The 26,384-nt window shown below is 36.8% G+C and overlaps 1 protein-coding gene across 1 annotated transcript in view; it reads right to left on the bottom strand.

The window, feature by feature from the left end:
• The window catches only part of LOC117343925 (uncharacterized phosphotransferase YvkC-like), a 72,661-nt gene extending 46,531 nt beyond the window's left edge, over window positions 1-26,130 (bottom strand). Inside the window, exons 1-10 of the mRNA XM_033906484.1 lie at window positions 25,843-26,130; window positions 21,356-21,490; window positions 19,543-19,730; window positions 18,047-18,303; window positions 5,865-5,930; window positions 3,919-4,032; window positions 2,186-2,295; window positions 1,833-1,888; window positions 1,065-1,117; window positions 558-685 (exon numbers count right to left, since the gene is read on the bottom strand). Coding sequence (XP_033762375.1) covers window positions 558-685; window positions 1,065-1,117; window positions 1,833-1,888; window positions 2,186-2,295; window positions 3,919-4,032; window positions 5,865-5,930; window positions 18,047-18,303; window positions 19,543-19,730; window positions 21,356-21,461 — 1,078 coding nt within the window. The 5' untranslated portion in view covers window positions 21,462-21,490; window positions 25,843-26,130. The remainder of the gene's footprint in view (window positions 1-557; window positions 686-1,064; window positions 1,118-1,832; window positions 1,889-2,185; window positions 2,296-3,918; window positions 4,033-5,864; window positions 5,931-18,046; window positions 18,304-19,542; window positions 19,731-21,355; window positions 21,491-25,842) is intronic.
• Between the last annotated feature and the right edge of the window lie 254 nt (window positions 26,131-26,384).

Genomic DNA, 26,384 nt, shown 5'->3' with positions numbered 1-26,384 from the left:
GAAAAAATAGCTATATTTTTTACCTCAAGAAATAAAGTTAAAAGTAAGCAAGATCAGCATCACTCAAATATGCTTGGAATTCAGCAATACAAAACAGGCACTTTCGGTAAATAAGCACCTCAAGAAGTTTGATCAGCTCAAGAGAAATGGAATGGAAACAGGATTTCTATTTATAGTAACAGTGACCTTGACCTTTGGACTACATGTAGTTAAAAAAATCCCATGCAAATGCAAGCACTGATGGTAAGGAAAAACTGCATTATAATTGAATTTGATGGGCCCAAAGAAACTTGCCTTATCACAAGGATTTTTTTTTTTTTTTAGCAACATGACCTTGACCTTTGACCTTCAGACCTGAAAAGTAATCTCAGGCAAGCACTTTTGGTAAGGAAGATTTGGATGAAGTAGATAGTGATACCTATATGTCACCTGCTTTTTGCAGGCGACACACAATAAACCAGGACTAAAAATAAAACAATGTAGAGGATTGATTGAAAGCAGAGACAGATCAGAGGTCTCCAGACAAAATTATTATGTTGGTTGTAAATCTGACTTACCCGCAATAAAACTGAAAGAATACTTGTTTGCTGGTTCTGGTGTTTCCGAAATTTCCCACAATTTGAGATCACAGCTGGAAACTGGATATGCAGCACCACAAGGATAATTAAGGTATCCTACCTGTAAACTGTATCAGAGAATCTTATACCACAGGTATCCTATCTGTAAACTGTATCAGAAAATATTATATCACAGGTATCCTATCTGTAAACTGTATCAGATAATCTTATACCACAGGTATCCTATCTGTAAACTGTATCAGATAATCTTATAACATAGGTATCCTATCTGTAAACTGTATCAGATAATCTTATACCATATATATATATATGTAAGTTATACCTTAATACATGTACAAGTTATATAGGTAAGTTATATAGGTAAATTATACCTTATACAAGTTATATAGGTAAGTTATATAGGTAAAGTATACCTTATACAAGTTATATAGGTAAGTTATATAGGTAAGTTGAACCTTATATAATTTATATAAGTAAGTTACTTACTAAGAGGTTATAGATGGTTGACTAACCACACCAACTTGGGCTGTAACTCCACTCTGTAATACAATATTTTAAATTTTGATTGTCTCATTAAATGACACCCTTATAATACAAACATTATTTATATTGTGTGCTGTACAACATATAGAAACACAAAGGAAGGAGGCAGACATCGTTTATCTGTACCCAGGTGTCACAACCTCCAAGTCAACAGTACCAAAATGTCTATACAATGTAGCCATTTACCATGTCAAGATCAAATTCTTACTAGAAAGTCCATCCTGAAGTCATGTACAGTCTAGTGATGTCTATCAGATGAACTCTGTCATTATAATATATTGGAATTGTCAATATTACATAGGAAAGTTCATGTCATTATAATATATAGGAATTGTCAATATTACACAGGAAAGTTAATGTCATTATAATATATAGGAATTGTCAATATTACACAGGAAAGTTAATGTCATTATAATATATAGGAATTGTCAATATTACACAGGAAAGTTAATGTCATTATAATATATAGGAATTGTCAATATTACACAGGAAAGTTCATGTCATTATAATATATAGGAATTGTCAATATTACACAGGAAAGTTAATGTTATTATAATATACAGGAATTGTCAATATTACACAAGAAAGTTCATGTATTAACTTACAGTCTTATATACTAGAATACACTGTTTTTGTACATTATTTGCTCAATCAAAATTACCCTGCAGTCATATTCATCAAACCTATATGTCACTGGTGAATTGGTCTTACCTCGAGACGGATGAAATGAACAGCATATCTGTAAAACATACGCCAGTCTCTCACTCCTAGAAAACATAGAATACATGACAGTCATTGTCACTGACTGGTAGGCAGAGAGGTGCTGTTGGCAATATGGCAGGTAAATGGAAAAATTAACTGCCAAAAATTACACGTGTGGGTTAGATATTGTGGGAATTTTCATTTTAAATCAATATACAATTTCTATACCGAAATAAGAAAAACTTTAAACTGAACTTGATCCTGAGTCATACATCATACTCACAATACAAACTTATGATTGGAGGTCAATAGAGCATTTTATGTTTTATTGAGAGTACTGATGAAAAAAAAATGTTTGTTACCGTAGGAATGGTCCCGTACGGTGCTGAGTCTCAACTGAACATCATCATAACCCTCGACCTTAAGTGGACCGGTCATCTCGCCCCACTGTTCATAATGGGTCTGGTGTTTACTGAGGACAAAAATCAACACAGTCAGGTATCAATGATAGGGTCGAGTGTTTACTGACGACACAAATCGTACAGTGACGTATCAATGATTGGGTCGAGTGTTTACTGAGGACACAAATCAACACAGTCAGGCATCAATGATTGGGTCGAGTGTTTACTGAGGACACAAATCAACACAGTCAGGCATCAATGATTGGGTCGGGTGTTTACAGACGACACAAATCAACACAGTCAGGTATCAATGATTGGGTCGAGTGTTTACTGACGACACAAATCGTACAGTGACGTATCAATGATTGGGTCGGATGTTTACTGACCGAACAAATCAACACAGTCAGGTATCAATGATTGGGTCGGGTGTTACTGACGACACAAATCAACACAGTCAGGCATCAATGATTGGGTCGAGTGTTTACTGACGACACAAATCGTACAGTGACGTTTCAATGATTGGGTCGGATGTTTACTGAACACACAAATCAACACAGTCAGGTATCAATGATTGGGTCGAGTGTTTACTGACGACACAAATCGTACAGTGACGTATCAATGATTGGGTCGGATGTTTACTGACCGAACAAATCAACACAGTCAGGTATCAATGATTGGGTCGGGTGTTACTGACGACACAAATCAACACAGTCAGGTATCAATGATTGGGTCGAGTGTTTACTGACGACACAAATCGTACAGTGACGTATCAATGATTGGGTCGGATGTTTACTGACCGAACAAATCAACACAGTCAGGTATCAATGATTGGGTCGGGTGTTACTGACGACACAAATCAACACAGTCAGGTATCAATGATTGGGTCGAGTGTTTACAGACGACACAAATCGTACAGTGACGTATCAATGATTGGGTCGAGTGTTTACTGACGACACAAATCAACACAGTCAGGCATCAATGATTGGGTCGAGTGTTTACTGACGACACAAATCAACACAGTCAGGTATCAATGATTGGGTCGAGTGTTTACTGACCACACAAATCGTACAGTGACGTATCAATGATTGGGTCAGGTGTTTACTGACCGAACAAATCGTACAGTGACGTATCAATGATTGGGTCGAGTGTTTACTGACGACACAAATCGTACAGTGACGTATCAATGATTGGGTCGGATGTTTACTGAACACACAAATCGTACAGTGATGTATCAATGATTGGGTCGAGTGTTTACTGACGACACAAATCGTACAGTCAGGTATCAATGATTGGGTCGAGTGTTTACTGACGACGCAAATCGTACAGTGACGTATCAATGATTGGGTCGGGTGTTTACTGACCGAACAAATCGTACAGTGATGTATCAATGATTGGGTCGAGTGTTTACTGACGACACAAATCGTACAGTGACGTATCAATGATTGGGTCGGGTGTTTACTGACCGAACAAATCGTACAGTGATGTATCAATGATTGGGTCGAGTGTTTACTGACGACACAAATCGTACAGTGACGTATCAATGATTGGGTCGGGTGTTTACTGACCGAACAAATCGTACAGTGACGTATCAATGATTGGGTCGGGTGTTTACTGACCGAACAAATCGTACAGTGACGTATCAATGATTGGGTCGGGTGTTTACTGATGGACTTATTACCAGACACATGTATTACCTTTTTAATCGATTCCAAAAGTCTTGGTCCCAACTTTCCCTGGCGATAGCATCGGCAAGTGCTGAAGCACTGATATCTGTGTCAAAACTGAATGGATCTGTATTACAGCGCCACCTGGAGGACAGGTAATAAGATAGAACAAAATATCATAAAAATATCAGAATAGGTCTGTTGTTGGGATGTGATATTACCTCAGTAATTAGATGTCCTGTAAGGTATACAGAATTCAAGCTGATGCCAGAATTTTTCAAATTTGAAAAACTTTACTTGAAATATAAATTGTGTCATAAAAGTTAGATATATCTGGCACAAAGACTCCTTCCTGGAAAGAAAGGTATGGTGTAAAATGTAACAGCTTTAGCTGTAAATCATTAATTCATAGCTGTGTTGTAAATCATTAATCCATAGCTGTGTTGTAAATCATTAATTCATAGCTGTGTTGTAAATCATTAATCCATAGCTATGTTGTAAATCATTAATTCATAGCTGTGTTGTAAATCATTAATTCATAGCTGTGTTGTAAATCATTAATTCATAGCTGTGTTGTAAATCATTAATTCATAGTTATGTTGTAAATCATTAATCCATAGCTATGTTGTAAATCATTAATTCATAGCTATGTTGTAAATCATTAATTCATAGCTATGTTGTAAATCATTAATCCATAGCTGTGTTGTAAATCATTAATTCATAGCTGTGTTGTAAATCATTAATTCATAGCTATGTTGTAAATCATTAATCCATAGCTATGTTGTAAATCATTAATTCATAGCTGTGTTGTAAATCATTAATCCATAGCTATGTTGTAAATCATTAATCCATAGCTGTGTTGTAAATCATTAATTCATAGCTGTGTTGTAAATCATTAATCCATAGCTGTGTTGTAAATCATTAATTCATAGCTGTGTTGTAAATCATTAATTCATAGCTGTGTTGTAAATCATTAATTCATAGCTGTGTTGTAAATCATTAATTCATAGCTGTGTTGTAAATCATTAATTCATAGCTGTGTTGTAAATCATTAATCCATAGCTGTGTTGTAAATCATTCATTCATAGCTGTGTTGTAAATCATTCATTCATAGCTGTGTTGTAAATCATTAATCCATAGCTGTGTTGTAAATCATTAATTCATAGCTGTGTTGTAAATCATTAATCCATAGCTGTGTTGTAAATCATTAATTCAAAGCTGTGTTGTAAATCATTAATTCATAGCTGTGTTGTAAATCATTAATCCATAGCTGTGTTGTAAATCATTAATTCATAGCTGTGTTGTAAATCATTAATCCATAGCTGTGTTGTAAATCATTAATTCATAGCTGTGTTGTCAATCATTTATTCATAGCTATGTTGTAAATCATTAATTCATAGCTGTGTTGTCAATCATTAATTCATAGCTGTGTTGTCAATCATTTATTCATAGCTGTGTTGTAAATCATTAATTCATAGCTGTGTTGTCAATCATTAATTCATAGCTGTGTTGTAAATCATTAATTCATAGCTGTGTTGTAAATCATCAATTCATAGCTGTGTTGTCAATCATTAATTCATAGCTGTGTTGTCAATCATTTATTCATAGCTATGTTGTAAATCATTAATTCATAGCTGTGTTGTAAATCATTAATTCATAGCTGTGTTGTCAATCATTTATTCATAGCTATGTTGTAAATCATTAATTCATAGCTGTGTTGTAAATCATTAATTCATAGCTGTGTTGTCAATCATTTATTCATAGCTATGTTGTAAATCATTAATTCATAGCTGTGTTGTAAATCATTAATTCATAGCTGTGTTGTAAATCATTAATTCATTTGAACTTAGAAATATATAACTTTTTAGCTTCAAAACGGATAATTAATCAAATGCTGTTGAACTTCATTATCTGGCCATGGTTAATCACACAAACTGGAGAAAACCCTATTTACATGACCAGTTGTTCATACTTACTTAAATGAAAATTTTACTTGAACAAGTTTTCCTCCTTTGTTTTCTAGACTGTTACATAGACCATGTCTAAAATATAAAACATGATATGATCGGCATGAAAATGAAAAATGAAATTAACATTTAATGTCATTTACAAGGTCACGATCAGCATATAAGCTCTGTAGAGCTTTTATTAGACATTTACAGGGGTCATCTCAAACATATAGAGATATAACGTTCAATACAGGGGTCATCTCAAACATATAGACCAATAACATCCAATACAGGGGTCATCTCAAACATATAGGCCTATAAAGTCCAATACAGGGGTCATCTCAAACATAAAGACCTAACGTCCAATACAGGGGTCATCTCAAACATATAGAGATATAACGTCCAATACAGGGGTCATCTCAAACATATAGACCAATAACATCCAATACAGCGGTCATCTCAAACATATAGACCTATAACGTCCAATACAGGGGTCATCTCAAACATATAGACCTATAACGTCTAATACAGGGGTCATCTCAAACATATAGACATATAACGTCCAATACAGGGGTCATCTCAAACATATAGACCTATAACGTCCAATACAGGGGTCATCTCAAACATATAGACATATAACGTCCAATACAGGGGTCATCTCAAACATATAGATCTATAACGTCCAATACAGGGGTCATCTCAAACATATAGATCTATAACGTCCAATACAGGGGTCATCTCAAACATAAAGACCTAACGTCCAATACAGGGGTCATCTCAAACATATAGAGATATAACGTCCAATACAGGGGTCATCTCAAACATATAGACATATAACGTCCAATACAGGGGTCATCTCAAACATAAAGACCTAATGTCCAATACAGGGGTCATCTCAAACATAAAGACCTAACGTCCAATACAGGGGTCATCTCAAACATATAGACATATAACGTCCAATACAGGGGTCATCTCAAACATATAGACATATAACGTCCAATACAGGGGTCATCTCAAACATATAGACCTAACATCCAATACAGGGGTCATCTCAAACATATAGACCTATAACATCCAATACAGGGGTCATCTCAAACATATAGACATATAACGTCCAATACAGGGGTCATCTCAAACATATAGACATATAACGTCCAATACAGGGGTCATCTCAAACATATAGACATATAACGTCCAATACAGGGGTCATCTCAAACATATAGACATATAACGTCCAATACAGGGGTCATCTCAAACATATAGACCTATAAAGTCCAATACAGGGGTCATCTCAAACATATAGACCTATAACGTCCAATATAGGGGTCATCTCAAACATATAGACATATAACGTCCAATACAGGGGTCATCTCAAACATATAGACCTATAACGTCCAATACAGGGGTCATCTCAAACATATAGACCTATAACGTCCAAAACAGGGGTCATCTCAAACACATTTTATTGACAGGGTTTTGTATAAAGTACCCAATAACCTTGGTTGAAGTACAGGTAAATAACATTGGTAAAATCCTAGGTTACTGGGTTGAAGTACAGGTAAATGATATACACAGGTAGGTAAAATCCTATCGAGACACACATCGGCACTTGACATTTAGGCTACTGGAAAAGTCTCTGTCACAAATACCGCACAACTGTCAACTATTACAGATCTATACCACCTTGGATGGTTCTAAAGACTCCCACAACTGTCAACTATTACAGATCTATACCACCTTGGATGGCACTAAAGACTCCCACAACTGTCAACTATTACAGATCTATACCACCTTGGATGGTTCTAAAGACTCCCACAACCGTCAACTATTACAGATCTATACCACCTTGGATGGTTCTAAAGACTCCCACAACTGTCAACTATTACAGATCTATACCACCTTGGATGGCACTAAAGACTCCACAACTGTCAACTATTACAGATCTATACCACCTTGGATGGCACTTAAGACTCCCACAACCGTCAACTATTACAGATCTATACCACCTTGGATGGTTCTAAAGACTCCCACAACCGTCAACTATTACAGATCTATACCACCTTGGATGGCACTAAAGACTCCCACAACTGTCAACTATTACAGATCTATACCACCTTGGATGGCACTAAAGACTCCCACAACTGTCAACTATTACAGATCTATACCACCTTGGATGGCACTAAAGACTCCCACAACCGTCAACTATTACAGATCTATACCACCTTGGATGGCACTAAAGACTCCCACAACCGTCAACTATTACAGATCTATACCACCTTGTATGGCACTAAAGACTCCCACAACCGTCAACTATTACAGATCTATACCACCTTGTATGGTTCTAAAGACTCCCACAACTGTCAACTATTACAGATCTATACCACCTTGGATGGTTCTAAAGACTCCCACAACTGTCAACTATTACAGATCTATACCACCTTGGATGGCACTAAAGACTCCCACAACCGTCATCTATTACAGATCTATACCACCTTGGATGGTTCTAAAGACTCCCACAACTGTCAACTATTACAGATCTATACCACCTTGGATGGTTCTAAAGACTCCCACAACCGTCAACTATTACAGATCTATACCACCTTGGATGGTTCTAAAGACTCCCACAACTGTCAACTATTACAGATCTATACCACCTTGGATGGCACTAAAGACTCCCACAACCGTCAACTATTACAGATCTATACCACCTTGGATGGCACTAAAGACTCCCACAACTGTTAACTATTACATATCTATACCACCTTGTATGGTTCTAAAGACTCCCACAACTGTCAACTATTACAGATCTATACCACCTTGGATGGCACTAAAGACTCCCACAACTGTCAACTATTACAGATCTATACCACCTTGGATGGTTCTAAAGACTCCCACAACTGTCAACTATTACAGATCTATACCACCTTGTATGGCACTAAAGACTCCCACAACTGTCAACTATTACAGATCTATACCACCTTGGATGGTTCTAAAGACTCCCACAACTGTCAACTATTACAGATCTATACCACCTTGTATGGTTCTAAAGACTCCCACAACTGTCAACTATTACAGATCTATACCACCTTGTATGGCACTAAAGACTCCCACAACTGTCAACTATTACAGATCTATACCACCTTGTATGGCACTAAAGACTCCCACAACTGTCAACTATTACAGATCTATACCACCTTGGATGGCACTAAAGACTCCCACAACTGTCAACTATTACAGATCTATACCACCTTGTATGGTTCTAAAGACTCCCACAACTGTCAACTATTACAGATCTATACCACCTTGGATGGCACTAAAGACTCCCACAACTGTCAACTATTACAGATCTATACCACCTTGGATGGCACTAAAGACTCCCACAACTGTCAACTATTACAGATCTATACCACCTTGTATGGTTCTAAAGACTCCCACAACTGTCAACTATTACAGATCTATACCACCTTGGATGGCACTAAAGACTCCCACAACTGTCAACTATTACAGATCTATACCACCTTGGATGGTTCTAAAACCTCCCACAACTGTCAACTATTACAGATCTATACCACCTTGGATGGCACTAAAGACTCCCACAACCGTCAACTATTACAGATCTATACCACCTTGTATGGTTCTAAAACCTCCCACAACTGTCAACTATTACAGATCTATACCACCTTGTATGGTTCTAAAGACTCCCACAACTGTCAACTGTTACAGATCTATACCACCTTGGATGGTTCTAAAGACTCCCACAACTGTCAACTATTACAGATCTATACCACCTTGTATGGTTCTAAAACCTCCCACAACTGTCAACTATTACAGATCTATACCACCTTGGATGGTTCTAAAACCTCCCACAACTGTCAACTATTACAGATCTATACCACCTTGGATGGCATTAAAGACTCCCACAACCGTCAACTATTACAGATCTATACCACCTTGGATGGCACTAAAGACTCCCACAACTGTCAACTATTACAGATCTATACCACCTTGTATGGTTCTAAAGACTCCCACAACCGTCAACTATTACAGATCTATACCACCTTGTATGGTTCTAAAACCTCCCACAACTGTCAACTATTACAGATCTATACCACCTTGTATGGTTCTAAAGACTCCCACAACTGTCAACTGTTACAGATCTATACCACCTTGGATGGTTCTAAAGACTCCCACAACTGTCAACTATTACAGATCTATACCACCTTGTATGGTTCTAAAACCTCCCACAACTGTCAACTATTACAGATCTATACCACCTTGTATGGTTCTAAAACCTCCCACAACTGTCAACTATTACAGATCTATACCACCTTGTATGGTTCTAAAGACTCCCACAACTGTCAACTGTTACAGATCTATACCACCTTGGATGGTTCTAAAGACTCCCACAACTGTCAACTATTACAGATCTATACCACCTTGTATGGTTCTAAAGACTCCCACAACTGTCAACTATTACAGATCTATACCACCTTGGATGGTTCTAAAGACTCCCACAACTGTCAACTATTACAGATCTATACCACCTTGGATGGTTCTAAAGACTCCCACAACTGTCAACTATTACAGATCTATACCACCTTGTATGGTTCTAAAACCTCCCACAACTGTCAACTATTACAGATCTATACCACCTTGTATGGTTCTAAAACCTCCCACAACTGTCAACTATTACAGATCTATACCACCTTGTATGGTTCTAAAGACTCCCACAACTGTCAACTATTACAGATCTATACCACCTTGTATGGTTCTAAAGACTCCCACAACTGTCAACTATTACAGATCTATACCACCTTGGATGGTTCTAAAGACTCCCACAACTGTCAACTATTACAGATCTATACCACCTTGGATGGTTCTAAAGACTCCCACAACTGTCAACTATTACAGATCTATACCACCTTGGATGGCACTAAAGACTCCCACAACCGTCAACTATTACAGATCTATACCACCTTGTATGGTTCTAAAGACTCCCACAACCGTCAACTATTACAGATCTATACCACCTTGTATGGCACTAAAGACTCCCACAACTGTCAACTATTACAGATCTATACCACCTTGGATGGTTCTAAAGACTCCCACAACTGTCAACTATTACAGATCTATACCACCTTGTATGGCACTAAAGACTCCCACAACTGTCAACTATTACAGATCTATACCACCTTGGATGGCACTAAAGACTCCCACAACCGTCAACTATTACAGATCTATACCACCTTGGATGGCACTAAAGACTCCCACAACTGTCAACTATTACAGATCTATACCACCTTGTATGGTTCTAAAGACTCCCACAACTGTTACCTATTACAGATCTATACCACCTTGGATGGCACTAAAGACTCCCACAACTGTTACCTATTACAGATCTATACCACCTTGGATGGCACTAAAGACTCCCACAACTGTCAACTATTACAGATCTATACCACCTTGGATGGCACTAAAGACTCCCACAATTGTCAACTATTACAGATCTATACCACCTTGGATGGCACTAAAGACTCCCACAACCGTCAACTATTACAGATCTATACCACCTTGGATGGTTCTAAAGACTCCCACAACCGTCAACTATTACAGATCTATACCACCTTGGATGGCACTAAAGACTCCCACAACTGTCAACTGTCAACTGTTACAGATCTATACCACCTTGGATGGTTCTAAAGACTCCCACAACTGTCAACTATTACAGATCTATACCACCTTGGATGGCACTAAAGACTCCCACAACCGTCAACTATTACAGATCTATACCACCTTGGATGGCACTAAAGACTCCCACAACTGTCAACTATTACAGATCTATACCACCTTGTATGGTTCTAAAGACTCCCACAACTGTTACCTATTACAGATCTATACCACCTTGGATGGCACTAAAGACTCCCACAACTGTTACCTATTACAGATCTATACCACCTTGGATGGCACTAAAGACTCCCACAACTGTTACCTATTACAGATCTATACCACCTTGGATGGCACTAAAGACTCCCACAACTGTCAACTATTACAGATCTATACCACCTTGGATGGCACTAAAGACTCCCACAACCGTCAACTATTACAGATCTATACCACCTTGGATGGTTCTAAAGACTCCCACAACCGTCAACTATTACAGATCTATACCACCTTGGATGGCACTAAAGACTCCCACAACTGTCAACTATTACAGATCTATACCACCTTGGATGGTTCTAAAGACTCCCACAACTGTCAACTGTTACAGATCTATACCACCTTGGATGGTTCTAAAGACTCCCACAACTGTCAACTATTACAGATCTATACCACCTTGGATGGCACTAAAGACTCCCACAACTGTCAACTATTACAGATCTATACCACCTTGGATGGTTCTAAAGACTCCCACAACTGTCAACTATTACAGATCTATACCACCTTGGATGGCACTAAAGACTCCCACAACTGTCAACTATTACAGATCTATACCACCTTGTATGGCACTAAAGACTCCCACAACTGTCAACTTTTACAGATCTATACCACCTTGGATGGCACTAAAGACTCCCACAACTGTCAACTATTACAGATCTATACCACCTTGGATGGTTCTAAAGACTCCCACAACCATCAACTATTACAGATCTATACCACCTTGGATGGTTCTAAAGACTCCCACAACTGTCAACTATTACAGATCTATACCACCTTGGATGGTTCTAAAGACTCCCACAACTGTCAACTATTACAGATCTATACCACCTTGGATGGTTCTAAAGACTCCCACAACTGTCAACTATTACAGATCTATACCACCTTGGATGGCACTAAAGACTCCCACAACTGTCAACTATTACAGATCTATACCACCTTGGATGGTTCTAAAGACTCCCACAACTGACAACTATTACAGATCTATACCACCTTGGATGGCACTAAAGACTCCCACAACTGTCAACTATTACAGATCTATACCACCTTGTATGGCACTAAAGACTCCCACAACTGTCAACTTTTACAGATCTATACCACCTTGGATGGTTCTAAAGACTCCCACAACTGTCAACTATTACAGATCTATACCACCTTGGATGGCACTAAAGACTCCCACAACTGTCAACTATTACAGATCTATACCACCTTGGATGGTTCTAAAGACTCCCACAACCATCAACTATTACAGATCTATACCACCTTGGATGGTTCTAAAGACTCCCACAACTGTCAACTGTTACAGATCTATACCACCTTGGATGGTTCTAAAGACTCCCACAACCATCAACTATTACAGATCTATACCACCTTGGATGGTTCTAAAGACTCCCACAACTGTCAACTGTTACAGATCTATACCACCTTGGATGGCACTAAAGACTCCCACAACTGTTACCTATTACAGATCTATACCACCTTGGATGGTTCTAAAGACTCCCACAACTGTCAACTATTACAGATCTATACCACCTTGGATGGCACTAAAGACTCCCACAACTGTCAACTATTACAGATCTATACCACCTTGGATGGCACTAAAGACTCCCACAACTGTCAACTATTACAGATCTATACCACCTTGGATGGTTCTAAAGACTCCCACAACCGTCAACTATTACAGATCTATACCACCTTGGATGGCACTAAAGACTCCCACAACTGTCAACTATTACAGATCTATACCACCTTGGATGGTTCTAAAGACTCCCACAACTGTCAACTGTTACAGATCTATACCACCTTGGATGGTTCTAAAGACTCCCACAACTGTCAACTATTACAGATCTATACCACCTTGGATGGCACTAAAGACTCCCACAACTGTCAACTATTACAGATCTATACCACCTTGGATGGCACTAAAGACTCCCACAACTGTCAACTATTACAGATCTATACCACCTTGTATGGTTCTAAAGACTCCCACAACTGTCAACTATTACAGATCTATACCACCTTGGATGGCACTAAAGACTCCCACAACTGTCAACTATTACAGATCTATACCACCTTGGATGGTTCTAAAGACTCCCACAACTGTCAACTATTACAGATCTATACCACCTTGGATGGCACTAAAGACTCCCACAACTGTCAACTATTACAGATCTATACCACCTTGGATGGCACTAAAGACTCCCACAACTGTCAACTATTACAGATCTATACCACCTTGGATGGGTTCATTCCCACTCAGCCAACATGTTGTTTTTGCTATATAAACATTACTTGAGTTTACCTGTGGAAAATGTAGGTATAGTCTGTTTCAGTATACGTATACATGGGACTCAAAGGTGACTAACAATAAAAGTGATGAAAATGTTAAAGAATACCTTTAAAAATATACATTCATGTGTACGTATTAATAACAGAATACATATACTGATAATTTATTACTTATATTAATAATGATAGTACACAACACTTCAAAAATGAAATAACGGAAAAATCTTTCATAATTAAAAATGCACCATATACAGGTAACAATGATATACAGTGTACTTTCAATCATTTATTTCTTGTCCTTTTCACCCTTTCAATTAGATATGATTACTATTTTATAATAAGCAACTAATTCTTACAAATTGAATTATTGTTTCAACAAAAATAAAGGTGCATTTTGTTAAAATCACATAAAGAGTTAACGGCATAAACTTCAATAATATGTAGTCAAAACTGTTTACAAGAGTATGTGTATGTAACCAACACAAAAACAACCAATTGTTATTCCCTCAAAATTACAATAAACAGTATACACCTTGGTCCAATCATTTTACCAGATCCATTAGTTATTTTTCTCTGAACACTTACTGTTTCCTGAACATTAACATTCAATTTCATAAAGGGACCTAATTGTTTATGATATACTTTGAGAAATTGAACTTGTGTATTCTAAACATTATATACAAGCGTAATTTAACATTCAATTTCATAAAGCAACTTGAACTTGCAAGTGTTATGATTACCATATACTCGTGTTAAAGGAAGTGACAATTATATAGACTAGTATTTCTTTGTAATAATAAGATTGAACCATTTATTACGTGAATAATTTCGTATGTGAAGACTGCATATATGAGAACCGCCGATATGATTAATTGACTTTGGTGATATTGTGAACTTTATCCGTGCTTTCTAGGATTATACTGATTTGTGCTTTATTATTCAATCAGTTTCACTATCATACATGATTTGTTTTACTTGAACTATTAAAATGTGATTTAAAGTGTTTTGTTTTTAATCGTTTTCTCTTAAGTACATCATATATACCTGTTATATATTACAATGAAACAGGTAACGTTGAATTAAACGTATTGATAATGTGACCTTTCAATGTAAAGGTTAAAATTGAACAAACGTATTTTCTGTTTTATTTATAAAACATAACAATTATGATAAAGTGTGAAATTTTTAACAATGAAAGATATAGAAAAATGAATTATTTTCAGTAATTTATGAAAATTTGAGTTATTTTTTTTTTTTTTTTTTAATATAATAAAAGTATTTGTGATACATATACATTAGGATACATTATCTACAAACTGATAACAGCATATAGCACAGGTATTACAGGTAACCTGAGAATCAAGTACTTCTCCAAAACAGGCTATAACTTACCTGTAATTAGTGCCTATTGTTCTCTATTGTTCCTACCCCCAATGTTAAAATAGGATATGTTGGCTGAGTGGGAAGACACCCTTGGATGGCACTAAAGACTCCCACAACCGTCAACTATTACAGATCTATACCACCTTGTATGGCACTAAAGACTCCCACAACTGTCAACTATTACAGATCTATACCACCTTGGATGGTTCTAAAGACTCCCACAACCATCAACTATTACAGATCTATACCACCTTAGATGGTTCTAAAGACTCCCACAACCATCAACTATTACAGATCTATACCACCTTGGATGGTTCTAAAGACTCCCACAACCATCAACTATTACAGATCTATACCACCTTGGATGGTTCTAAAGACTCCCACAACTGTCAACTGTTACAGATCTATACCACCTTGTATGGTTCTAAAGACTCCCACAACTGTCAACTATTACAGATCTATACCACCTTAGATGGCACTAAAGACTCCCACAACTGTCAACTGTTACAGATCTATACCACCTTGGATGGTTCTAAAGACTCCCACAACCGTCAACTATTACAGATCTATACCACCTTGGATGGCACTAAAGACTCCCACAACTGTCAACTATTACAGATCTATACCACCTTGGATGGCACTAAAGACTCCCACAACTGTCAACTATTACAGATCTATACCACCTTGGATGGCACTAAAGACTCCCACAACTGTCAACTATTACAGATCTATACCACCTTGTATGGTTCTAAAGACTCCCACAACCGTCAACTATTACAGATCTATACCACCTTGGATGGTTCTAAAGACTCCCACAACTGTCAACTATTACAGATCTATACCACCTTGGATGGCACTAAAGACTCCCACAACTGTCAACTATTACAGATCTATACCACCTTGGATGGCACTAAAGACTCCCACAACTGTCAACTATTACAGATCTATACCACCTTGTATGGTTCTAAAGACTCCCACAACCGTCAACTATTACAGATCTATACCACCTTGGATGGTTCTAAAGACTCCCACAACTGTCAACTATTACAGATCTATACCACCTTGTATGGTTCTAAAGACTCCCACAACTGTCAACTATTACAGATCTATACCACCTTGGATGGTTCTAAAGACTCTCACAACTGTCAACTATTACAGATCTATACCACCTTGGATGGCACTAAAGACTCCCACAACTGTCAACTATTACAGATCTATACCACCTTGGATGGCACTAAAGACTCCCACAACTGTCAACTATTACAGATCTATACCACCTTGGATGGCACTAAAGACTCCCACAACTGTCAACTATTACAGATCTATACCACCTTGGATGGTTCTAAAGACTCCCACAACTGTCAACTGTTACAGATCTATACCACCTTGGATGGTTCTAAAGACTCCCACAACTGTCAACTATTACAGATCTATACCACCTTGGATGGCACTAAAGACTCCCACAACTGTCAACTATTACAGATCTATACCACCTTGGATGGTTCTAAAGACTCCCACAACTGTCAACTGTTACAGATCTATACCACCTTGGATGGTTCTAAAGACTCCCACAACTGTCAACTATTACAGATCTATACCACCTTGGATGGCACTAAAGACTCCCACAACTGTCAACTATTACAGATCTATACCACCTTGGATGGCACTAAAGACTCCCACAACTGTCAACTATTACAGATCTATACCACCTTGGATGGTTCTAAAGACTCCCACAACTGTCAACTATTACAGATCTATACCACCTTGGATGGTTCTAAAGACTCTCACAACTGTCAACTATTACAGATCTATACCACCTTGGATGGTTCTAAAGACTCCCACAACTGTCAACTATTACAGATCTATACCACCTTGGATGGTTCTAAAGACTCTCACAACTGTCAACTATTACAGATCTATACCACCTTGGATGGTTCTAAAGACTCCCACAACCTGTCAACTATTACAGATCTATACCACCTTGGATGGCACTAAAGACTCCCACAACTGTCAACTATTACAGATCTATACCACCTTGGATGGTTCTAAAGACTCCCACAACCGTCAACCGTCAACTATTACAGATCTATACCACCTTGGATGGCACTAAAGACTCCCACAACTGTCAACTATTATAGATCTATACCACCTTGGATGGCACTAAAGACTCCCACAACTGTCAACTATTACAGATCTATACCACCTTGGATGGTTCTAAAGACTCCCAATGACATGATGATCGGACATCCATTATATTGGAAAATCAGCATCAGTATCAAATGTTACTGACAGAGCTAATTCCGATAAAGTGTTGGGAGTTTCATCATCAGATGACTAGGTAATACAATGCACATTAAAATTAATGAAATTAAAAATGTATATCTGATTCAAGAATTAAAGGTTTTTTAAATCTCTTTTTTGACTTGTTACTGTTGACACATTTCAAACAGAAAACAAAATACATCAAAATAATCTTTACTATCAACTTTTCGATTGATATGGGGCAAACACAACCTGGGCACAGACAAAGTACTGTTGTATGGGGATTTCCATTCACAACAATTGTATGAAAGCACGCTGATGAGCTTCCACTGAATATTTACCGTAACGTTCCGTCGAATGACACCTTCCATGTTCTCATTGGTTCCACCATTTCAATCTTAAGACCGCCCACAGAGTAGTCCCGGCCGTTTGTGTTGATAACATAAGTGTCTGGGTGAAGAGGATGTTGTAAAACACCTATCCCAGGTATTTCTAAAAATAGCCAGACTTCTCCTTGTCTCTCGTGACGACGACAGTAGCGAACAACAACACGTACCCCATCATTGTTAAAACCACCGAAATAAACAGCATCGATACCCTTAAAATATAATCATATAATAATCAAGGTTCAGAATACCAATAAACAGCATTGATGCCCTAAAAAATATAATTATATAATAATCAAGGTTCAGAATAAAAGATAAACAACATTGATGCCCTAAAGGCTAAATAAAGTTAATTACTTGGTTCTCAGGCCAATACTTCTAAAATGTGAAGAGGGATGGAGTTAATATTTTTTATCATTTTATTGGTGTAAAAACAGATGAGGGCATGTATTTTTATTTCTCATGCTAACCATTATCCATTTTCAAAATGTGGAGAACAATGATTTATCATAGTTCTTTGTCTTTGTTTAACATTAATGAACATGTCCTCTAATTTCATGGTTAAAGATAATGGATATTACAGGAGAGGGTTTTGTTGGTGATGTTTTTTTTCAAACATTGTTCTCCTGAAGAATAATGACGGAGGTTGTTTTTAATTCACCCAGGAAAACTATTTGAGATGAGGGACTTGCTTTTACTTTAAAGAAGGCAAGGGTGGGCCTGAGAAACAAGTAATTATTTTTTCGGCCTATTAAGTTTCCATAATGTTTATAATGTGGTAATTATCAAGCTGTCAAGTGTCTTAGGCTCTAGCTGCTATAACTAAGGGGCCGCGGTGGCCAAGTGGTTAAGGTGTCCCGACACTTTAACACTAGCCCTCCACCTCTGGGTTTCGACTTCGAAACCTACGTGGGGCAGTTGCCAGGTACTGACCGTAGGCCGGTGGTTTTTCTCCAGGTACTCCGGCTTTCCTCCACCTACAAAACCTGACACGTCCTTAAATGACCCTGGCTGTTAATAGGACGTTAAACAAAAACAAACCAAACCAAGCTGTTATAACTGGAATAAGGACATTTAGCCCTATCTATCAATCAATCAGCTATACCATGAACAGTTAGTGATGTGTATGATTGAAACCCTACCCTATAGACAGTTTGTATTTCTCAGGAAACAGACTGCCCTGTATGTTGATTTGATCCCCCCCCCCCCCCCCCCCCCCCCCCCCCCCCGACACTTTACCCTAATTGTTTTAGATAGAATATGATGGGCATCCTGTATGTTGGTCAGTGAAGTAGCCACCAGCTACTACAAGGAAATCCAATCTGCAAATGACCTGGAGTGTTAAAGAGGCAATAAACCCTGTAAACAAAAAACCCTGGAATCAAAGGTTCACCAACTTGTACATCAGTATTGAAATATTCTGGGTAAAATTGTCTACACAGAATACTTACAAAAACATCTGGATCGAGTGGAGCAACTGTTTCCATGGAGGTTGGATCTAGCACTCCAGCTCCATATCCTCGGTTCTTGTCCAACAATTCTTCAGATTTGTGGACACGCTTCTCAGCTGCCTTGTGATTACGTTGACGCAATTTTAAAATCACAAGAAAGGCTAATTTTTTCAGCCAGAACCATTTTCCTGTGTCAAAAATCAATATTTAGTCAGTTCAAGTTATGATTACAGTTGTGACATATATCGTATATGGAAATTAAATCACAACATACATAAGAATTGCCAAAGTATCACAAAATTGTATTAACAAATAACTGTATAAAAAGTAAATGAAAGTGTAGCTTATACATATAACAGTAGTCCAATTTTCTGGATCGCTGTGACAAAGGATTGCATGCTTCAATATACACAGTATTTAATAGGTAAAACAATTCAATGTTATTGTACCATCAGTAAAATCAATAATTCAAACCTCTTCTTATATCTTTAAGCAATTCTTTATAAATAACATTTATTCAGAAATAATCAGCTACTAAATAAGGTATGTTAACAAACACTCCTTATTTATCATTTTAATATATTGTGATACTGAAACCATGAATAAAGATATACTTCACCAATAATGTCAAGGTATTTTATGAGATCACATCTAAATAATAAGGCCATGCCTGGTAACTATAAACCCATCGGGCATCCAAATCTATTTCAGTTTAGTGAAAACACAAACTTTATTTCCTTTTTCTTCAATAAGCTTAATCATTTAGTTTATATCAGTCAAAGTTTACAGGTTGCTTAATTCCTTGATAATTATTACAGGATTAAAATGAAACTGAATGTAAAGTACAAATCTGATTATCTGATGTCATCTGTACACTTAACATTATCTGATGACATCACCAATTTATGGGTATCTACCTAATTGTATGACATCACCAATTTATGGGTATATATAGTTGCATGTATGTACACTTCACATTATCTGATGACATCACCAATTTATGGGTATCTATAGTTGTATGAATGTACACTCCACATTATCTGATGACGTCACCAATTTATGGGTATCTACCTAGTTGTATGAATGTAAACTCCACATTATCTGATGACATCACCAATATATGGGTATCTATAGTTGTATGTATGTACACTTCACATTATCTGATGACATCACCAATTTATGGGTATCTATAGTTGTATGTATGTACACTCCATATTATCTGATGACATCACCAATTTATGGGTATCTACCTAATTGTATGACATCGCCAATTTATGGGTATCTACCTAGTTGTATGTATATCTACACTCCACATTATCTGATGACATCACCAATTTATGGGTACATGTATTTACTTAGCTGTGCATAATCCCCCCATATGTACACTCCATATTATCTGATGACATCGCCAATTTATGGGTATCTACCTAGTTGTATGTATATCTACACTCCACATTATCTGATGACATCACCAATTTATGGGTACATGTATTTACTTAGCTGTGCATAATCCGCCATATGTACACTCCATATTATCTGATGACATCACCAATTTATGGGTATCTATAGTTTTATGTATGTACACTCCCCATTATCTGATGATGTCATCAATTTATGGGTATTTACCTTGTTGTACACTCCACATTATTGGAGGACATCATCACTAGTACTGTGATACATGTAGGTACATTTACTTAACTAGCTGTTATCTCCACATATTTTATGACACACTGATACCTGGGTATTAATCTGCCTGTACACTTCACGTATCTCACCTGATCACTGATGACATCATTGATATCTGGGTACTTACCTGGCTGTCTGTACACCCCACACACGGGAGCACTTTGAGGTCTAAACAGCTGCCAAGTGATGAAAAATCCTAGCAGGCCGAATACTGCTGACCAGAACTCAATCATCCTTCCTGCTGGATAATCTCTATGGTGATCTGGAAAGAGGAGACTATATATATAGCTAGTGTTAACACAATATACAAATTAATCCAAAATTACACCCAATTTCCGATAAAAAGCACTTCCTTAGACAAACCTGAATTTTTTTCTAGAGAATTCCACTTAATGTCCTGTGTGATTATAGATTACCATTCATACAGTGTAAAGGACATTCAAGTGTTATAGATAGGACCCACTGTATGTGTACAGGACCTTTACCAGTCAGTACCGTACCTCAAATGTTATATCACAAGTAAAACAATTGATAGCCATATATGTAATGTGGTCAAGTCGTAAGGGGACACGTAGAATGAATTGATGAACTGATACACTTTTAATAAAAGTACAACTGTACTGGCAGGGTGCCTATTACTATTTACAGCAGAATGCAATTCACCAGCACCTGTTTCCTAGACAAAACATAAACTTATCTGACACATTTAATGCCTCCCATTTTATTGAAACACAAACCATGTTTTATTTCAAAACATCATGTGAAGCCTGACAGCTTTCACATTTTTAAGGTACATTTGAAAACTGTATTTAACTATAGAAAAGTTCAGTGTACCTGAAACATTCAGTATAATAATATGAGTTTTCATGAGTCCAAGTGAGTGAGGACACATAATTATGATCTTTGTGTCTCCATGTTATATAGGGTAACTTACATCCTTAACCATCCATGTCACAGTAAATTAAGGCAATCTGATTAAAATCAGCTGTTACATATCTACGTTTACTACACCTGAACATCAGAAGGTGCTCCAATCAGGGTCATGTTCAGGTGACCCCCTCGATAATGAATGCTCATTAGATAAAAGCCAATCAGAGATGAGTATTCCAAAGTCTTTAATTTGCATTTTTTGCATTAATATTTTGGTAATCAACAAAAGATGTGACAAAAATGGCAGATTTAAATGAAGCAATAGGCAAATTTAAGTTTTCTTTCAAAAATCATTTGAACTGAACTTGTGAACTTATTCCATCTGCGTGTGTCAATGTTTGAACAAAGGCAAAACCGCAAAGTATACACACATTACAAAATCTGTGCAATGTCCAGGGCTTCGCTGTCACCGCCATATTGCTCTGCATCGCTGAGCTCTGTTCAATTTCTCTCGAATCTTATATTAATTATTATGACTATAGCATAACATCACCAGGAATATCGAAGCCTTGGACAGATTTTGCCAGCGTCAATGTGATTGGCTAATCGAATGGTCACCTGAATGTGAGCCCGATCAGAGCACCTTCAAATGTTCAGGCCTGGTACACAGTAAACATAGCCATGTAACAGCTGGTTTTAGTCAGATCGACAGTTAGGTAACAAACAGCCTTCAGTGTACACACCATAGAAAGGTAGCATACAGCCTTAAGTCTTAACACACCACAGAAAGGTAGCATACAGCCTTAAGTCTTAATATCAAAGGGAGGTAACATAAAGCCTTAAGTCTACACACCACATAAAGGTAACATACAGCCTTAAGTCTACACAACACAGAAAGGTAACATACAACCTTAAGTCTACAAAACACAGAAAGGTAGCATACAGCCTTAAGTCTACACAACACAGAAAGGTAGCATACAGCCTTAAGTCTACACAACACAGAAAGGTAGCATACAGCCTTAAGTCTACACAACACAGAAAAGTAACATACAGCCTTAAGTCTACACAACACAGAAAGGTTTCATACAGCCTTAAGTCTACACAACACAGAAAGGTAACATACAGCCTTAAGTCTTCAAAACACAGAAAGGTTTCATACAGCCTTAAGTCTACACAACACAGAAAGGTAGCATACAGCCTTAAGTCTAAATATCACAGGAAGGTAACATACAGCCTTAAGTCTAAATATCACAGGAAGGTAACATACATGTACATCAAATGTTATTTCACTGTCCTGTATTAAAGTTTCATTCAAAGTCTTTATTTCCTGTCTTTGAGTCGGGGCCTTTTTTGCTATTGTGATGTATATCATGCAATGTTGTATATATATATATACCATATATATGTTTTTTTATAATTTGTTAAGTTTAAGCTAGTAATGAAACTGAAACTGAAGCCTCTATATAGCAGGATAAATAGAGAAAACATGAGTCCAAGGACTGCTATCATAACACTGACGATGGTTTAATTTTCCAACTATTAAATTATATAAAAATTCAACATCACTTTACAGACATGTTAGTGACTGACCTAAATGTCCTCTAATACATATACTCTGTATAATGACTAAAACATCTGGAATATCAAACAAAAACAATTAATGGTATATCAGCTGCCTGTTTAGGCTGCTACTTGTTTGACCTTGTTTTAGAAAGTTTATGTGCACTTTAATCATTTACCAAACTATGCAGAGTCATGGACTGATTCTGTCATTACATAGTGTAGCTTGTGTAATTCATGGAGTGTCCAGGTGTGATGCTATACAGCTATATGTTTAAAGCTGGTCCAGGTGTGATGTTATACAGCTATATGTTTAAAGCTGGTCCAGGTGTGATGTTATACAGCCATATGTTTAAAGCTGGTCCAGGTGTGATGTTATACAGCCATATGTTTAAAGCTGTGTCTGCCGTTCATCATAATTAACCATGATTTATATGATATACCAGGTAATTAAGAACAAGTGTATCAGTGACCAGATATAAGATCTCATTGCCTAGCAGTTATATAGAAAGGTGTCTTTTAAATATTTTGGCCAATTTATAACTATTTCAAGCTTTAATCATGGTCAAAGTCATTCATTTCAACAAACTTCCTAGCCTTCAGCCCAGCATGCTACATACCCAATATCAAGTCCCTGGACTTCTAATTATTGGTTATTGAGAAGAAGTTGTTTAAAGATTTTACCTTTTTGACCCCTGTAGGCTTGAATGTAGGTCAAGGTCATTCATTTGAACAAACTTTGAAGCCCTTCACCCCAGCATGCTACAGACCCAATATCAAGTCCCATCTGGGTTCTTGGTTTTTGAGAAGAAGTCATTAAGATAATTAAGCCTATGTGCCCCTGTATCCTTAAATATGGGTCAAGGTCAATTCTTTTCACAAACTTTGTCAGGCTTTATCCAATGAACCTTTCTGGCAATTTTCTTGCTTCTAGCTATAGCTATAGGTCTTTTGGTTATTAAAAAGAAGTTGTTTACATGAAAAAGTTGACATTGGACGGAAGGAGGGAAATGGACGCTGTGCCACAGCATAAGCTCACCTTTGGGCCGGTTGAGCTAAAAGCCAACCATTTGGAATCGGATATTTAAGCATTCTTGGCACTTATTTCCAATCAATAAATAAAGAAGACCAGATATTCTGTAAATACATATTTTTTTATTAGTAATCTTGTTTCAGTTTTTTATGCTGAAATAATGCCACTTACTAATGATTGTACCTAGTACAGTTTCCATAAGTTGTTTTTTAGTTTTAGCATTTATATCAAAGATTCATTGCACCACTATGTAAACCTGATACAATTAGATTTGTATATTACAAGGGCTCACAATCTATACATCCTCCTGATCATCATGAACACGGAGTAGGTCATAATAAAATGTGAAATTCTTCATAGACATGAACGGACTTGGGCTATTTTTCTGTGTATTGCACAAGTATGGGGATGTTCTACGGACCAATAATCAGGTGTTCTTAGGACAAGCATGTATATATTCATCTTTAGAACTGATGGCAGCATCAACCATAAATAAAATAAAAATCTTTGAATTATATTTCATGACAGTATAAGCAATGAATTCTGATTTCAACTGAATATTTCATTATCTATAAATAAAATAAGAGTTAAAATTATCATGGACACATAATGAGTACATATATTTTTGTTTAACAAGTTATTTTTTCAATGCTATATACAGTTATTGAGAAAAAAAAGGTTTTGGTCAGTTCAGTTGGCTTCTATATATTGCCTATGAATACTAAGAGATAGCTATATTGAATGTTTGATTGATTTTTTTTTCATTCCAAATTCTCCCAACATACATTTTTAAATAACATCAACTGACAACTTTTATGAAATCTGAGTGTATACATGTACATATATATATGGGGCAAAGAAGTAATTCAAACAGTATATATATATAGATCTTTGTACTTTTTGTATAATAAACAATAGTTTTTTTTCTTTTCTTTGTTATTTATTCTGGTTATCATGACATGAGAATCATATCTATTTCCCAAGTTTCTCTGTTTAATATAGCCACATTTCATGAACAATTATTGTATTTATGCAAATTATGGAACTGTATCATTTATGAAATCCATGTGTGTAGCAAACTCTACCAATCAAATTGTTTCCACAAACTCTTTACTGTGGCTTTCTATTTGAACGTTTATATCCTTGCTTACCTGTTAGGTAACTCAGCCGGTAAGCCGACCCTTGGGTATGGCCTGATCCTTGTCGTCCTCAATGACCCAGATAAACTTCAGCATCAATCGTCATGCTCCAGTTGAACCTAAAATCTACTGTTCACGCAGCAACCTTGTGGTTACTATTTCGTAGATGCATTCCACGGAATACTCTAGGTTACATTTAATATTTCAACGTGGACCTTTCTTCATCATAGCATACAACACTAAATGTGTTGCTCATTAAACAATAAACCCGAGCTCGTTTGTTTTGTTTTGGTATCTTTTCAACCCGGAAGTAGCCTTTGACCTAAGAAGGATAACTCTGATGTACAAAATTACACGTTTTTCACTTTCGCTCTGACCATAGTGTGTTTATCTTTTAATGTGGCTCGACATAAAACATTTTTATCTAGTTAATAGAAATAAATATTTTAATGTAAAGACACAAAAACAGATAGCTTTCCAATACTGATGTATCGACCTTTCGGCATGACCAATAAGATTTGTTTAAAGATAGAAAGCCAGAAATCATAGGATAC

Source organism: Pecten maximus, chromosome 15 (assembly GCF_902652985.1).
Source record: "Pecten maximus chromosome 15, xPecMax1.1, whole genome shotgun sequence".
NCBI lineage: Eukaryota > Metazoa > Mollusca > Bivalvia > Pectinida > Pectinidae > Pecten > Pecten maximus.
The sequence above is the reverse complement of the archived record's forward strand: the minus strand, read 5'-3'. Positions and strand labels throughout refer to the sequence as shown.